We start from the raw sequence: 18,343 nt of genomic DNA, 5'->3' as shown, positions 1-18,343 counted from the left end.
GATAAATGGTCTGCTGTGAGAAGTTTTTTCCTGTATATGGATCTTCACTCCCTGTCTTGATATGTAATGCATACAGTCTGAGATGTATATTAAATACGTTTTGTCGAGTCATCACAGAAATGCCAGAGTATGAAAAACTAATCTGGGACAAGGGAGAATAAATCTAGTATATATACAGACTATTTGATCGTTGGCTCTGTCTACATGGCAATACTGGTCAGTATCAAAATCTTAAACATAACCCAGGTTACAGTAGGAGCCTTGCCCAGTCACACAGATTAAAATTAATCTAAACACTCTTAGATGTTTGCTTTTCTAATCTGTATGAAACATGCTTTAGCTACAGTGGAAACAGCAGCTACAAAGTTAAAACAAAACTGGACAGCTCACATCCAGCTTGATGAGAAACTGTAGAAGTTGGCTAAATGGAGCAGTCCCAACCTGTTTAGCATAATTTCTAATCCAGACTTCAAACATAAGCTTGCTGTCACCCTTTGGACTATCTGTACAGCATTCAGTAATGCTGTGTGCTCCACGATGCCAGCTACAATAATTGCTAGAAGTTGTTATAATCAGAAATTACTGGATATATTGGCATTACTGTAACACAGTGCAGATGGCAATCAACATGGGTGGGAGGCCAGTGAGCTGAGCAGCTCTTCCATGGTCCCACAGCCCCAGCCAAGGGCCTACTAGTCAGGAAGTGATTTGTTCTGACAGTTACTGAAGAAGAGTAACCCAAAGCCAACAAGAACCCAAAGATTTAAACAGAACAGTTCAAAACACGCTTCAAATGTTTATGTCACTGGACTTGGTAAAATAAATAAATGAAAGCATTGTGAGGATCTTGATATTTCCAAATTCTATACAAGATGAAGCAGGAAAAAGTTCAGTATAATATAATATACGGTAAAAGTAGAGGTAAAAATCCTGAAAAAATACATGAGAAGCTGTTGATCAGCCCATAGGAGCTGAGTATAGGTGAGTATAAACAAGACTTATAGTTTGCAATTAGTGAAAAGAAAAAGCTAAGAGCAGAGATACTCTGATTGAGGATCTCTGTAAGAAAACAGCGTCTGGAGAGCAAAAGGAAGAAAAGCAATTCACAACGCTGGTCATTTGTCCAGGTAACAAGGAGCTAAAAACCGTTAGTAGAAAATGAGAAATACATGGAAGCACATGCCAAGAAACCCAGATGTAAACCCTGTTGGACTGACCACACCAGAATCTATGCCTATATTGATAACCATACTGCCAGCAGGGCAGCAGCCTGCAGTGCAGGAAGTGCCAGTGGGAAGGGAGCTTCTGCAGCAGCTGCTGGGCACTGCTTCAGAGGTTGGCTAACTTCATGCTACAGGAGCTGCTAATATTAACTATTCAACCATTTCAATTGCTTTTCCCCATCAGCAGCCTGTTGGCTGCTCTACCACACATCTGTAATCAAGTTATTACAATCTAAGAATTTACGAACACAGAAAACAAAGTTGTCTCTGAAGAAAAAATGTAATTGAAGTTAAGTATGAATTATAAAACAAAACCTGTTGTGTCCCAATTTGCTATCTGAGACAGCATGAGCAATAAAATAGAGGCATCTCAAATCTTCTTTTATAGGCTGTTACATATGCATTGCAGCATGAATTGAAAATGAGATTATTATGCTTTTGAGTGAGCTCTTGGTGGCCTATTCACCCTTTCCAAGTTTTTCATCGTCTGAATCTAAACAATAACCCAAACAAGAAAACATGTATTATTTCAGGCTGTATTGTCTGGAGAGCTACAGTGAAGCAATGAATAAGCTGATCTAACTTACTTTCTGTCTGTATGTCTTAGTACTGGACAGATCATTACTTACAGTGGAATGTGTCTGAATACCCTGGAGTGAAGAACGTCCGTTTTCCTGATGGACTGATTTGGAAGCCAGATATTCTTCTCTATAACAGGTGGAAATACTTTTATTTTCCTGTGGGGAAGGAGAGAAGACAAATGACATAGCCATCTCATCAAAATGGCTAGGTTCTGAGCATTTGGAATACTAGAAGATAACCATCCTCTTGTTTATGCAATGGGAGGTCATATTTGCAAGTACTTAGTAAATAACAACACCCTCCCTATCACCAATTCACATTAGAATTTGTGTGATGATTAGAAAACTAGATTTTTCTGGCTATTACTACTTTATAGAAAGAAAAAAACATACGATTCTATAATGAAGTGTTTTCTTTGGTAGTGCATGTAAAAGAGAGTAAATATAAACAGATTGCACTTAGTATCTGCGCAACTGTGGTCAAGGAATAAACAAAAAATTCTGTCATACTGAGCTTTTGTTTTGTGGGAGGCAAGGAAGTATGTGAACATCTTAATATTGGTGTACACATATAAGCAGTACCATGTTTTCAGCTAGGTTTTCTATACATTGGACTTGTAAAGACTTACACTGTTCACTACTTCGTAATACTTAATGGCAATATGAAATATGAAAGACAGAATATCCATATTGATAAGCTGCTGCCTGTTCTATACCTTTTCCTTATTATTTCTTTGCCTACCTCACTGCTGAACAGTAGCTAGACACAAAAGTTCTTGCCAGAGTTCTGACTCTGTATTTTCCAAAAGAAGCAGAGCAAGAATAATACTTAAAATTATCCAAAACTCTGTATCTGTAGGAACTCAGTGTATTTAATTATCTTCAAATAGTATCTTTCTTTGGACATACAACCTACTGAATACAAAAGGAAAACTGGCAAAAGCATTGTGTCCAGTGTTTCCTATAAGATGGAACAGTAATGAATCGGAATCAATTTTCCTTATGTCCCCCACAATTAGACAATGAATTGTTTGCTTGCAATGTAACTTTTCACACTGTGCTGCTAATGAGCAAGACCTGTGGGTGTGCCTATACTTTCTAGGGCAGTCTGAATTTTAAAGAGCAAAAGGTCTTTTATTTGTGCAGCAGGAACATCTACTGCCCAGCTCCAGTGTTGGAAAAAATGAGCACGAGACAGGGACTTATCATTGCTCATTTCCTCACCAATAACATACAGGTTATTTTGGTTGGCTGTATTTTTGTTTGTTTGCCTGCTTCTTGGTTTTAATTATTCTATATTAAGCAATTGCAGGAGGAAGCCCCGAGGAAAAGCACTAAGTTCTTTATCTCCAACAGACCCAGATTAAACAAGACCTGCCTATGCATACATTACATTTCAGAAATTCAGTTGCTGACACCCCAATTTCCTGCTGTCTGTTGTCTCAAGATGGAAGACCACTTCTGCCTCTCTCAGAGGCTTTGGTTAGAGTACACCGTGCACATATAGCAGTGCAGTCCCCTGTTTGAATGCTCAAGTAACCATTATAGGGATCACTTCTTTGTGAGTAAAGGTCTTCTGCTGTCTCTGGCATAACCACATAGATCAAACGCCAGCGCAAAGTCGGGGCAAGCAGCTTGCAGATCAGTGAGCCAGCTCTTATTTCTGTCATCTCTCTTCAGAAGTGTAGCTCCATACTGGGACTGCTGGGGAGTCTCCTTTCCCATCAGGACTGCCCTGTTAAAGCACCAGAAGATGTCTGCTCTTTAACAAGTTGTCCTTTTCTGCTGTTACGATATGCCACGTGCAGGTACTAGAAAGACCATCTGCTTTGCACATGCTGCACTAGTTCTTTTGTGGAAGACAGGGTATTGGTTATGTATTTGCCCATGCAGGTGACAGGAACCTTTTGTCTTCCTCTGTGTCTCTGCCATGTGCCCAGAAGACAGCCTTGTGCTGAGCATCACCCCAATTCCCCCTCTGCACAGCAGGAGCCGCCTTTTGTTGCAGCAACACCCATACAGTAGCAGGACCAGGCCTGTCAGCTGCAGCTGTGCTGTCCCTCTGCCTCTTACTGATCACCTTTGTGATTAATGTCACTGTCACAGCTGTTGTGAATTGCAATGCTGTGACAATAGCACACAATGACAGCGTTTGACAGCATACTTCTCCCCAGGGAATACACGACTGCTTTGCTTACAGCACGCTTCTGTGCCTCTCCCAAAGGTACAATTACCACTAAGTGATTTGAGGGGAGCTCTACTCAAGTTCCCCATACTGCAAGCGCCTGTCAGAATCACTTCTTGTTTCTGGTTCAAGCACTGCAATTAGTGCTTCAGCTGTCCATACACCAGCTGAAAAATGCTCTGTACATAAACAGTACATGTGCTGTGTATACGTGAACAGGTATATTTGCAACACTGATCTTGCTTAATGTATTTTCCACTGAAAATTTGTTATTTTGAGTATCTTTTCCTATCTACCTTGATTTCATAAATGACAGCATTCTTGGGAAAGTCCCACACATCAGCCCTTTTCTCAGTCCTTTTCTCTTTCTCAGTAATGCACTGAGTGTGCCATACAGTTGGTGCTCTACCACAGTAGTCTAGAAGTTTGCAAAGGAAGGCATCACACATACCACCTATCTGAGAGGCTTTCAGTGCATCTGACAATTTATGCTTCAACATTTAAGTACGTCTATCCAAAATCAACATGTGATTTTAGCAACTTTCAACTATATTTCATAATCATGCAACCATGCTAACTGTAGCTGAAGCACTTTACACAATGAGAAGGATAACTTAACACGTGAAAAACCAGCAGCTATATTGCCTTTTATTACCTGCCTATTGTAAAGAGACCAGGCCCAGTTCATCTGTGGGTTTTTTGAGGGAAGTGAATCTTGCCTAAGTGCAAATGATTGCAGGACCGGGTGCATTAGTGTCGTGTCTGGCCCTCTTCCACGTTGCTAGTTTCACTACATTTATTAGAAGTGCTTATTTCTGGTGGTATTATTTCTCAAGTGGCCACACAGTGCTCAGGAGTTCATGGAACAATAAAAATTCTGGTAGCTGTATCTCAGTTTCATTTTTCCTCTTTTATAAACCTGAGATTCTCCAGATAAGTCCCAGTGGAATTATATCTGCTAAGTGTAGCTGTGTCATCTCAATGTCTTGTAGTCTGTAAATTTTTTCAAGTGGTTATACTTGGAAAAGAAATGTACCAGAGATAATTTTCTATCATTATATTAAAGCACAAAATCTCATCAAGTAAAGGCTTTCCTTCTTAGCATAATCCCAACAGAAGCACTGAATTTCAGAAAACAATCAGAAGCTCAGCATAGAAAACCATATGCTCCTTTTCCTGAAGAAAAAATATTTTCAGGATACTTAAATACTGAGTCTAAGTATCTCTTGATGTTCTTTTAAGAATACTTATTAAAACGCAAACATATGGCAATGAAACCTAGGTCCCTTGCTCACTTCTGTGTTCATTTTAAAATGTTACATTTGCAAGTGACCAGGAACAACAAACTGCAAGGTCCTCAAAGCAGCTTCTGGGCTTCCGAGACCTCTGCTTGAGGGAAAGAGACCCAAATCTACCCTAGGAAGCTAAGAATTTTATTTCTGGTTATTGCTTTCCACTTGTAAGCAATTTGTTCAGCATAGATATTTTTGCATCCTGAGTTTGAGTATGTGGCTTGATTTTCATAATGTAGCCCTTATTAAATTCAAATTACTGCAAATACTTGTCTACATCCAATATACAAACCTGTTGCAGAAGTCTGATTTCCTAAGGAAACAAGACTTATGCAACTGGAGTGTATGCATGCATGCACACCTGTTTGTGTATGATCCTTCTTGCTGCCCCTTCTTTTGAAGTCATTTGAAACCATTTCTGCAAAATTTGGCAGTGCAGTGAGGAGACATCTTAGCAGTACCAATCAGTACCAGTTCCTTATAAATGTCAGGAAGATGGGCAGCCAAGTTGAGGAAGGAGAACATTTAGTGCTCCAGCCAGAAGAGAAGCTGCAATATGAGCTCTGTTAAGCATCAGAGAATCCAGCCATGAGCTGTGAAGCTGAAGGTCTGCATTCCTTCCATTGCCTTAGAACTCATTTGCCTCTTTCCCTAGAATCCATTCACACTACATATTCAATGTGTAAACTCTTCATCTCACCTTCATAGTTCAAATTAAACAGTTGCAAAGACACTAACAGATGACTTTCAATACTGCAAACCTTCTACTCGCCACTGGAAAAAGTACAACTCCAGATAGGCAAGCAATTACTTGGATATAGCTTTTCTTGTCTGCATATTTCACGTATCAGTCCAGATATCTTATACATGTAACATGTTTGAAATACAGAAGGTGAAATGTAAAGTGACAAAGACTAAGATGACTAAGATAAAAACTAAGATGGGCTTTTAAGATACACCATTTTGTATCAGAGTAGGTCATTTTTATTTCACTTTTTTGAGAATATTTCAGTAGGAGCTGCTGCGCTACTGGAAGAACATTCCCCTTACTATACTTAATTTTTGCTGGAATCATGAACGTTTCACTTTCTCCCCATCTCAGATTCTCACCATATTTGTCTGACAATGCTTTACAAGTTGATTAGGCAGCGATGAGACAGCAGCCACTGCTAGGTAGGGACCTGACACCTACTATTGTCACACACAGAGCCAGCACAGGCTTTTGGCTCAGCACGAGCTCTGGCTGCAGCAGGGAGCCGGACCCGGGTGTCTCTGTGTATATTCGTGTGCGTGGAGCTGTGGGCTCGGTGCCCTCCTGCTCCCACTGTCCCTGAGAGGTAGATATCTCATCTTGCTTCTCTCTCGCACAAATGAAAGCCCAAGAAGGAGCTGCTGTTAAATATAGACTGCAAGAGAACAGATTTCCCTGTACAATTGCTTGAGAAGTTTTTAAGAAGTGCTTACTATCCAAATGGAAATCAATAGAGCCATGGCACTGAGGCAAATCCCACAGGGTAAATGAGCAGAGGGAATGAGGTGATTCACCTCCGCTTAAGTTGTTAATCAGGAACAAGTCCAATAGTATTAGGCACTTACCCTGAGGCCACAGAAAACTGGTGCCAGGAGTAGAGCTGACAAGCCTTATTTTGGGGAAGAAGAATCCTTTTATGAAGAAAAAAATATCTTCTCAGATATTTTGAGCTGAAGACCATATAACCCACTTTGTTTCTTCCCTGTTCTAGTGCTGATGAAAGATTTGATGCTACATTTCACACTAATGTTTTAGTCAATTCTTCGGGACACTGCCAATATCTGCCACCAGGTAGGCTGTTTCCATGTCATAAATTCTGATAACTCAGACTGCTTATATATGGTATGGTTTCAAATTTAACAGAAATTCATTGGTATTTTACTTATCTAGCTAGCCATCATCTGCTAGATTTAAAACTAGATGCATCCTGAATGTGGTTAATGATTTTGTATGAAAACTACCATAGAAGATTTCTTATTGCCATCATTTAAATTATTCTGTCATAATGCGCTATTACAGAAGTGTGGAAGTATAGAAGAAGATAAGAAATAAAAGCCCTTAATGTAAAATGTTATTGTTTATTGAATCAAAGGTAATGTCTCAATAAAAATGTATTTCATTAATGTAGCTGTTTCTCCTATTAGCACATTACCTTCATACTGAGATGCTTAGAAACATGGTATGGGATGCACCAACTATTTGAAATGACTCACTGAATACTCATCAAACCAGTTTTGAATCTGGAAGGAACACAGTCTGTGTTTGGTCCTTTGATATCAGAACTGTATCACTGAGTCTCTGGGTGTGTTTCAGTGCAGTTCTGTTCCCCTTCCCCACCTCAATTACAATCCTCAGAATTAACTCTGCCCAGAATCAGAATTTTAGATACTACAGCAATAGAACCAAGTGCTTTCCAGGCCAATTAAATCTGAGATCTCCAGAGGACATCAGGGTTCACATGTTCTCAAGTAAGGTGTTCCATTTGGTAGGGCTTTTTCAGTTCCATTCTCAAAACAGCTAAATGCCTGATTCAACAGGCAGAAAATAAGACGCTAACCTTCCTGAGTGAATCGAGATCATGTAGATCTAATAAGACAGCAAATAATCTTTCAAGATTTCTTATTTTATCCAGTAACATAAATAAGAGAAACAGTTTGCATACTCTGCCTCATTTCTTTCTTATGCACAATATCTAGAATCTGGAGCTCTTCTCTGAATCTTTTCCTATTACGTGCCTAAATGTAGTTCAAAAATAGTTTATAACATCAACACGTTAATAGTGCAGTTCTTTCCCTTTTCTGTAACTGACTTTTGCTGTCACATCTTGAGACACAGCTGAGATTAAATATGCTCTACAAGTAAATGCCAAAAGATGCAATGTAGAACAAGATCAGGTTACAAAAGAGACATGAAATTTAGTGGAACAAGCATTTCAATTTAGTGTTCTTGTTTAAAATCCAATCTAGGCATATTTAAAAGCTCATGCTACATAGACGTGCGTTGGTTTCCATTTGATGTTCAGAAGTGCAATCTGAAGTTTGGATCTTGGACATATGGAGGCTGGTCCTTAGACTTACAAATGCAAGAAGCAGATATATCCGGCTATATTTCAAATGGAGAGTGGGATTTAGTAGGTAAGCTCTTCATTATTTGTTTACATTCTGAACTTGCAGCCTTGTCAGCAGTTCACTGCTGAAATGGGTAGAATAACAATTAGGAAATGAAGACAGAAATTAAATTAATAAATGACCATGCTCATGGTGTTTAAAGCTGTGAGAACAGACTTAAGATGAGAATCAACATTAAGAAGTGAGCTTCAATTCAGTATTCATTTTTACCTAATTTTCCATTATTACCTGATAAAAATGGCTTAATTTGAAATTAAATTTGAAGAAGCAGCTTTACCCATAACAAGCTTACAAAGCTATATTTATCCATTTCTAAAATTATCACTCCATAATACAGAGCCTATTGAGATTAATGTTGTGTGTTCTTCCTTTTCTCTTTTACACAGGAATTCCTGGGAAGAGAACTGAGAGCTTTTATGAGTGCTGTAAAGAACCATACCCAGATATCACATTCACAGTAACCATGAGACGCAGAACTCTCTACTACGGGCTCAACCTTCTTATTCCCTGTGTACTGATATCAGCACTTGCCTTATTAGTCTTTCTGCTTCCAGCAGACTCAGGAGAAAAGATCTCACTAGGTAAATATTACCAAAGGAAGAAAGCTGTCTTTTTAAAATTTCTTTTTGAACAAACTTAGTTAACAAGGAGGAATAGTTTATGTGCCCTATTCTCGCTTATAAACCATTTTTACTGTGTGACCCTGAAGAACAGGTGTTACTGCTTAACGTTTGCTGCGAGCTTTAGGGGACACCAGAGCTGTGAAAGGTAGAAATCCCCACCGCCCAAGCAGGAGGATGATGATTCCTAACTATCATCCTTCAGAAGAAAGGTTTCATTTTTTGATGTTTAACTGCTGAAGGAAAAACTCCACGTTCACTGATTAAAGCTTAAACTTACAGATCTGCATTTCAGCACCTCAATGCGGTGTTCTTAATGGTTCCTTTTAATAGCAAGTCATGTTACGAGCCGAGGGTTACTTTTTGCCTACTCAGAAAGACTGATTCCATTTAACTGCTACATTCTATTTTTAATAGCAATTTAAAACTAAATTATTGGCTTGTGAAAGAAGTCTGATGAGTTTAGATACTTGATCCTTAAGATGGTGGTTAGATATGTAATGAAACGTTTTGCCTCATTCAACACTGAAAATACACTGGCTTCTACTAAATGAACACAGCTGCTAATGTTGGAACAGAGTTGACATTTCTCTAGAAATCAGTTAAAATGAGTAGTGGCCTCCCTAGCCAAGAACTCCCTCCACATTTTTTAAGATGAATTCTTTGTTCCTAAATCCTTTTCCACCCGACAGTGGTTCCCTGCTGTTTTAGATGGCTCCTGAGAAAAGAACAGGGCCCTGTTCCGAGAGATGGGGACTAATGAAAAATCAGCTGTCACACCTTGCACACAGCCACATGCAGAACTCAGCCACCGGTACTGAAAAAACATTCAAGCCTGTCCAATACAACAGAGCAAATTTATTTTTTAGGAATCTTACGGTGTACACTACCTGTAGCTTCCACACCAATTAACCAAGCCTCATAAGCTCAAACGCCACAAATCACATCATGTTTCTAAAGCAAACGAGGAACAAGAAGTACTTTGATTCACCTCAGCTAATTAGCAAATAGTGATAAAAGCTGAACAGTTACAAGGATCTAAAAATATAGACGCCCACCAAGTTCAGAAAACTGAAAGTACATCAAAACTCTCCTAGTTACAGCGGTGTCCTGGGCCAGCATTGGCACCAGCTTGGTCACCCTGCCATCCTGACCCTGTGGCTGCCAGGGCAGGGTAGGAGCACCAGGGCTGCTGGCCAGGGGCACAGTGGGAGTACAGCTGTCTGGCAGAGCATACTGTCTCATATTCACTCACTGCTGCTTGCTGCCTTGTAATTACAAGCTACTGACCTGCTTTTGTACTTCACATTTATTTTTCAGGTATAACAGTTTTATTGTCTCTCACCGTCTTCATGTTACTCGTGGCTGAAATTATGCCAGCAACATCTGATTCTGTGCCCTTAATTGGTAAGCTAACTGCAGCTTTTATTCACTTTTATTTTTTGTCAAATGAGAAGCAGTGACTTTGCATGAAAGCCAGCAGTAAAGCAAACTACATGCAGAACGGCCTGCTGCAATTGAAAGAGAAAACAGTGCTCAGGATTGACTCTGCGTGAGCATGCAGCAGTGACTTCCTTAGGGACAGAAGGTGCCTGGCCCCTCTGTGTGGGGAGTGAGGCAGAGATGCACTGAGGGAAGGAATACCACCACCAGCAAAAACAGCATAGCCAGAGCATGCAGAGAGCCTCAGAGACTGGAAGAGGGGATGGGATACTGAGAATGGCCGCAGGGCTGCAGCAGGGGATTGGCAACCCTCCATCAGGGCTCCCAAGAGGCCTGCATTTCCTCAGTATAAGCCAGCATGTGTTGCCAGCTGAAGAGTGTCTCATATATGTGATGCTCTGTACAACTTCGGTGCTGTCTGGTTTGAGCAAAGTGAAGAGAAAAGTGACATCTCATTTTTGGAGAGCGTATGGGAGTCAGTTTCCCATAGACATTGCAGCTGAGACACTGCTGGTGAGACATGAGGAATGTGGAGCTGGGCACAGTGAAATCTTCCCAGTGCAACTGCTCAAAGAGAAGCAGAAACTTCTAAAAAGAAATACAACCAATCTCTAAGCTACTGATGAAAAAAAAGAAAGAGGACCACTTTCTCAGGGCTGCTTAGGAAAGGCAGGTGCTTGGTTCCACTGAGACCATTATTGAAGGTTGCCTGTCCTCTCAAAACAACGGAAATCTTTCACCAGTACCTCATGTCACACATAGAGCACTACACTGGAAAAATAACTTCATGTTACATTTATGTGTACATAAACACTGCTTATAATAGATATAAAACAACATCTGCCAAAGTATACCGCTATACTTAACTGTTTATTTTGCAGCTCAGTATTTTGCCAGCACCATGATTATTGTTGGCCTCTCTGTTGTTGTCACTGTTATCGTTCTACAATACCATCATCACGATCCAGATGGGGGAAAAATGCCTAAATGGGTAAGGTTTGATATTAATGCTCTATCCATTGCATAAATGTCCAGATCAGAGATGTGACACAGTAGCTAGTGACTCATTTTTACTACTTGTGGCTAAATAAAAATCTATGCATATATCCTTGCTAAACATTTTGTTTTGAAAGGCAGTTTCACCAGAAATGCTGTGTCCAGATAGCTTTCTTCTGAGAGAGTATGAATTTATCCATCTTGCTTCTATAATCCAAATCTTTACAACAGCTAGAAACACCTCAGCATTTTGCTGGACCCTAAACGCATAAATGAATATGATTTTCAAATAAGCTGCATATGGCAGAAGTGAAACAGGTAGAAGGAAAGAGAAGGATGCTGGTGGAGATTACAGATTCACGGACAGACTAGCATAAAGGCGCAGCCACTGCAAATTAGCTGATGTGCTTACAGAACCATCAGTTGCCTACATCACTCTTGTTAAAGATGGCTGCTGAAGTGAAAGTTGCTCTCAAAATTCTGATCTTCAAATCTCTAGTTGAGAGCACCTGTAAAGCGCAGAGAAAAACTGAAGTGTTCTTCTAAGAGCGACACCCGGATCCACGGGGCGCAGTTGGACTTATTCATCTCAGAGGTCTTTTCCAACCCGAGTGATTCTATGATTCTATTTAGGGACATTGTTCCATAAGCGGTTGTTTTTACAGAGAACATCAGGCTCTATCTCAGAGTTACTAATTATTGATGAATATCAGCTAACCATCCAGTCTTACTGCCCAACAACTCACAGCAGCCTGAAGCCTTAGTGAAGGTGGAAAGACCTTTTTTAATCTCTCTAGAACTTTCAGTTATTATCCCCATAGAGCAGTGCCCTGCAGACAAGAAGTGATGAGATATTCTCTGGTCCATTCTGGGGAAGTGACATTAAAATAACTTTGAATGAAGAGAATGGAAGGTATGCATCTCTAGAGTGATGGCTGAAGAGACAAATCTGTAGCTGCGAATCAAACATCACCAGAAAACAGTACTGGAGGTACTCTGGTATTGAGAAGCTGAAGTCCACTGGAATTTATTTGGATACTGCTGTTCTGCACTGCTGACAGTTAATAGATTACTGTCTTTCCAGGCGAGGCACAACAGCAGAGAAAGAGTAACAAGACAAAAATCTATATTTAATTGGAATGTTTGCCTGGATATAACATCTACTCTAAGTAGTAATCCGCAGTCAGAATAAATGGACCAAATCTAATATTAATTACAGTGCAAGATTCTTGTATTATATAAGACAATAATATTTCATTACTGGTCTGGAAAAGAAACACTGGAATGAGCTCTTAAAATCTGATTGAAATAAATAATAGAAGCTTGCATCTGAATTGGAACAGTCTCTGGCTTGTCTGCAGTTTCTGTATGGCTGGATTAAGGCAATGTGGAAAACAATAAAATGATACACACTAATTAAATTTGCACAATTTTTTTTTTAGATCAGAGTAATTTTTCCACTTTTTCTCCATGTTACATACAGATTTGTTTTCTAAAATCTAGTCAACTGTCATGAAAGTAATATGAGAACAGAGCCAAAACACTGTAAAGGTTAATGGTCTATTCCAGCCCAGCATAGCATCTGTTTTAGCAGCCTCTTTCGAGCAGTAATGCCATATGGATTTAATATTACAGTTCTTTCATTCTTATTTGTTCTTTAATTTGTTGACGACAATCTAAAACAGAGCTACTGAGACTATTCAAAAAAATATCTTATTTGGTGTTACTTATTTATTCACTGTTTATAGTAAAGGTAGAAAAGACTGCCATATTGCTGCTTGAGCATAGAGAAAAATTAACAGCATGGAGACTCCCAGCAGGGAGGCACTCCCTGTAGCGACAGTCAGCCTTAGGCAGCCCACAGCACTGCTGGACTAAGAAAGCAGCCTCAGTGAGTGGCACACTAACCATCTGGAAAAACATTGCACCATTTTCTAAAACTTCAGCTCAGACTAAGCAGAGACTGTGGGCCTGAGAGTCACAAAGGCTATAGAAACACAAAGAGCTACCAAGACAGCAGCCGTGTCAAGAGGTGCTTATTCTCAGTAATTTTCTTCCAGACAAGAGTCATCCTTCTGAATTGGTGTGCTTGGTTTCTGAGGATGAAGAGACCAGGGGAAGATAAAGTGCGTCCCGCCTGTCAACATAAACAGCGTCGATGCAGCCTGTCAAGCATGGAGATGAACACTGTGAGTGGTCAGCAATGCAGTAATGGGAACATGCTGTATATTGGGTTTCGAGGGCTGGATGGGGTTCACTGCACACCCACCACTGATTCAGGGGTGATCTGTGGGAGGATGACCTGTTCACCAACAGAGGAAGAAAATCTTCTGCACAGTGGCCACCCCTCTGAAGGCGACCCAGATTTGGCTAAGATCCTGGAAGAGGTCAGATACATTGCAAACAGGTTCAGAGACCAGGATGAAGAAGAAGCCATTTGCAACGAATGGAAGTTTGCAGCCTCTGTAGTAGATCGGCTCTGCTTGATGGCATTTTCGGTCTTCACCATCATTTGTACAATTGGCATCTTAATGTCAGCACCAAACTTTGTAGAGGCTGTCTCTAAAGATTTTGCTTAACTCCTAACTATGATTTGATTCTCTGAAGTATCATATGTAGCAAATAAGAGTGTATCTTTTTTTGTTTGTTTGCTTGTTTTTAATGAGTACACTGTATCTCATTGTCCTCTGTCTTTTGCCCTCCCCCCTATTCCCCCAGCATTCCTCTGACCCTGGGCTCCTTTCTGAACAGGAGCACCCTTTCAGAAGGGGAGCCAGGGATCCCTCCCTGGGCTGTATGCCCAGCTCCTCTAAGCACTTCGCTTTGGGAGATGCAAAGTGAGTGCAAGACCCTTCAGAATGAAAGGATACTGCTCCAGCATCTTTTATGCATTTCAAACTGGCTAGTACATAAATTAATAGGTAGGTAATGCCAGAAATGTCATTTCTTCCAGAATTTACTTTAAAAGATAGAAGTTAGCCCTATGTTTCGGACAGGATTAAATCTGAATGAAAGGAAACTCAAACAGAAGAGGAAAAAAAGGGTAAGAACACCTTGCTTTTCAGTCTCTGGATGTTAGCGAGTACTGAGCTCACAGCTCACTCACAACCAGTCACATTTTAAATCCCTCAACGCATTTTACAGAGAGCTTATGTGAGTATACAGGATTCTGATTTTGCCTGAGACTCCAGAAAGATGAAAGTCAAGATGAAACAGCACATATCTTGTCCTTCTGTCACTTCCTGGACCTGACCTAGAAGTATGGCCTGGATTCTTAAAAAGGCATCACAGTAATTGCGGTGTTTATTACAACTCCCTTCTCTCCAGAAAAACATTCTTTCAACTAATGACTTCTGTCGGTTTTTACCCTTTACTGTGACATTAAAAAAGTATTTACGATGCCTTTACCCTCATTTGTTAAAAAAAATAATAATAAATTACACACAGTTGTCTCTTTACTTTTCTACATTGAAATCCAGTTAACAGTAACTGTCTTGTACAGGCTCAAACACAATGACAGATCTAAAGCAAAAAAAAAAACATTAAATCATCAGATCCAGCTTTTCATTTCAATGTGAAATGTCTGATCTACTGTTTGCTTAGCCTTTTATAGACTTCTTTTCATTGAGTCATCGTAACATATCCTAACAAGAAAACTGCATCCTTTCTGCTCAGTTTATCGTACAAAGAACACTAATGAATTATAAATACTATATATAAACTATACATACATCCCAGGAAAGATTAAATCTTAAATAGGAATTCCTTTTAATGAATAGTGCTGAGCTGAGAATACCAAGGTCTGAAACTGTGTGTACAGAATAGCTAAGAGCCAGTCTCCTGCTAGTATAGCAATATTCCTGACCATGCTATAAGTGGTAAAAGACATGGGCAAAGATCACTTTAGTACTGACTGCTTGCTTTGTCCTGCAGAACCCTGACTTTTTGGCTGAGGTCAACAGACACACAACTGGCTGCCTGTTGTGGTACCATGTTTTTGCCATGAGATAAACTCAAGGCAACAGTCTATCTCCCAAGATGTATTAAAATAGTGACTGAAATGCTTGCAGTCCCTAGGTGTCACTTTCTTTTCCAAGGCCTACTCCCCTGACAGCAGGAAAATCAAATTGCATGCCAAGCAAGCCCAGAGTCGCTGCAGTCCTTGACCAGAAATAACCCCTTGCTCAAGTCCCTTCATGACACATAAAAAAGGCAGGAAAAGTGAAAAGCAGCAGGACATTTCTCATGGTTTGTGAATTCTGTCTTCATGAAAGTTCATTCAGAATCTCATACTGCAAAGACCCAAGTAAAGCATTTGAGTCCTTCTTGGAATCCTGTCTTGAAATTTTGTCTGAAGAACTTACTTTTTCAGGAACAATTATTAAGTATTAGCCACACAATAATTCCTGCAAGTAATTTCTAGTTTGTAGACTGCCTACAAATAGGAAAATATGAGCCCAGACTCTGAGTTTTGTTCGTTTGGGAATGACACAGTGTGACACACACTGCTCTGCTGAGTGACATTTCTAGAACAAGCTTCCTGATACAAATGTTGGTTAGCATCAGTACTTTTCCTACTGTAAGTAACCCTCAATAGCTATGTAAAATGTTCCATCCAGTCTTTTTTTAAAGGCTCTGGGGTCTCGTTAGATAAGAATGTTTCAAAAAGAAAAGATGTGGGGATGCGTGCAATAGGATGCAATTATTGCGATCACGTACTGTTTGACACACATCACACAGGAGGATAACCCTCTTCCCACTGGAATCTATTTACATCTTCTGGAGACGTGATCTTGCTAAGTACAGGAGTTCTTTAAGGGAGGTGGAAGAAAGTGATTTATGAATTGATACCAAGCTTGTTTACTAAGAGCAGATGCATCTGCACTTAAAAATTGGAGACTGGCGACTGAGCTTTGCTGTAATGCCTGCCTAAGGCCGTATTTCTGGAATCGCACTGTCAGCAAATACCAGGTGTTAGACAAACCACTTGTAAGACACCAGCATCATGCCTACACTACTGCCTTTAACATTGGAAGGCGTAATGAAGATGCAGCAAGGAGAAAAGTGAATTCCAATTTTCCCACCATCAACACAACCCATAAACATTTGGTGAGAACATGGTTATAAACCTTAAATACAACAGTGACAGTCTTGGTTTGCACCTATGAGTTAAATTATCATATGACTGAGCTGAGCAAACTTGGTATGTTTCTTGTCAAATTGTGTGTGTCAAATATTTGTGTGTGCACTAAACAGTACTTTGATCTAAATGCTGGGGAAATATTTACAGCTCTGGACATAGAGATGGGAATAAATGCTGTATACAGTATGTGTATATAATATTATAGACATATATATAAGGATCTGTTATGATCTTAAGAGTCCAGAAAGTAGGATAAGCAAGTGGTTCACCACAGCTAAGCTCTGACTTGTCTGACAAATTGAAAAGCTCACTCCAGAGGTCAGCTGTCATGTACAATACTGTGTGAACAATGTATATTACTTTTTCTGTTTTTATATTGAATTGTACTGAATATTTAAAAAAACTTTTTAATATTTAAAAACAACTATTTAAGCATTAATGCCAAAAATGTTCCAAACAGTTTTAAAAGGTTAGTTTTAAATACAGATAAATTATTTAAACAGTATTTAAAATCATAAATTATTTTATATAAGAATTGATAATACTATATGAGACTCTTTTTAAAGGTTTCCTTAAATTCTCTTTACAATCTCTGTAGCTGCAGGATGTAATCTCAGTTCACCTGTGACAATTCTACTTTTCATTTTCTTTATCAAGAATAGAAGGTAAACCAAAGTCATGGGGTCTTTTGGTTTGTTTTCCCTTTTGTTGTAATCTTCTACATTAAGAAATACTGAGTAGAGGGCATTAGAAAGTGATGTTACATCTGTCAGGTACTGACCGTCATATAAGCTATTCAATACTTTTTCAGTCCAGTACAAATAAAAGATTTAGATCAAGAGAATTTTGGTTCTTTTTCATTTTTCTAAGATGGAAACGAACTCAAGCAGTAAAGACCACAAATAACCATAAAAGAAAGAAAAATGTCTTTGGAAATAGCATTCTGTGATGAGAAAGCTCTTTGATAATTAAAAACACATCATATCCTCCTAGGAAACCAGTCCCACACCAAATACATATTACCTTAGTCATACATGGGCTGTCAAAGTTAACTGAATAGGAATGAAATGCCAAATAAGCTTTGGACTGGTCTCAATTAATTCTCCTCAAACCTTAGCACAGAAAAAATAAAATCAACAAATGAAAAAGCAAATCAATCCAAGCTAAATAAACTGCCAATTTATTGTGCTACAAGGTTCATTTATTGCCCACTGGTGAAAAAATACCTAGTCAGTAAAATACCCCCTGATGGGGAAAAAAATCTGGCAGTGTAAACAGATGTGAGTTGTATTGCCCACAGGCTGAGTGTCTCCTGGCAAAAAAGTTCCTATCTATACAGCATCCAGCTGAGCACACCCCAGTAGTGAGAAGCAAGGGTTGCTGAAACACAAGTAACCCAAGACATCATTCTCTCATTTGTCCCACGGTTGTAAAGAATCACTGATGAAGATCAGTTTGGTTGAGATCACCACACACAGTCATACAGCCCACAGTTGTTATGAAGCCAGTATGCATTTGGCCAGGACCTGCCACTGGTCACATGGTCAGGTGCATACATGAGGCTCACATGGATGGCTGCTCACTTGGCCAAGCCAATGTGCGTGCCGCCTTCTCTCCTGGAGCACTGACAAGCAGGATGGATACACTACCTCCGACTTAATACTTCATCATGGTTGCATGGGTTTAGCACCACACATCCTA

At 39.6% G+C, this 18,343-nt stretch overlaps 3 protein-coding genes across 4 annotated transcripts in view; 2 read left to right on the top strand and 1 right to left on the bottom strand.

The window, feature by feature from the left end:
- The window catches only part of CHRNA7 (cholinergic receptor nicotinic alpha 7 subunit), a 42,340-nt gene extending 24,854 nt beyond the window's left edge, over positions 1 to 17,486 (top strand). The window contains exons 4-10 of the mRNA NM_204181.3: positions 1,831 to 1,940; positions 7,024 to 7,103; positions 8,279 to 8,446; positions 8,827 to 9,021; positions 10,381 to 10,467; positions 11,385 to 11,494; positions 13,560 to 17,486. Coding sequence (NP_989512.3) covers positions 1,831 to 1,940; positions 7,024 to 7,103; positions 8,279 to 8,446; positions 8,827 to 9,021; positions 10,381 to 10,467; positions 11,385 to 11,494; positions 13,560 to 14,078 — 1,269 coding nt within the window. The 3' untranslated portion in view covers positions 14,079 to 17,486. The remainder of the gene's footprint in view (positions 1 to 1,830; positions 1,941 to 7,023; positions 7,104 to 8,278; positions 8,447 to 8,826; positions 9,022 to 10,380; positions 10,468 to 11,384; positions 11,495 to 13,559) is intronic.
- The window catches only part of MPHOSPH10 (M-phase phosphoprotein 10), a 1,076,704-nt gene that overhangs the window by 191,022 nt on the left and 867,339 nt on the right, over positions 1 to 18,343 (top strand). The gene's annotated exons all lie outside the window — the stretch shown is intronic.
- The window catches only part of MYO1E (myosin IE), a 220,193-nt gene that overhangs the window by 138,785 nt on the left and 63,065 nt on the right, over positions 1 to 18,343 (bottom strand). For both annotated transcript variants that reach the window (XM_413782.8, XM_046899260.1), the window contains exon 3: positions 1,853 to 1,960. The gene's annotated coding sequence lies outside the window, so the exon portion shown is untranslated. The remainder of the gene's footprint in view (positions 1 to 1,852; positions 1,961 to 18,343) is intronic.

Source organism: Gallus gallus, chromosome 10, assembly GCF_016699485.2.
Source record: "Gallus gallus isolate bGalGal1 chromosome 10, bGalGal1.mat.broiler.GRCg7b, whole genome shotgun sequence".
NCBI classification, from domain to species: domain Eukaryota; kingdom Metazoa; phylum Chordata; class Aves; order Galliformes; family Phasianidae; genus Gallus; species Gallus gallus.
The sequence above is the reverse complement of the archived record's forward strand: the minus strand, read 5'-3'. Positions and strand labels throughout refer to the sequence as shown.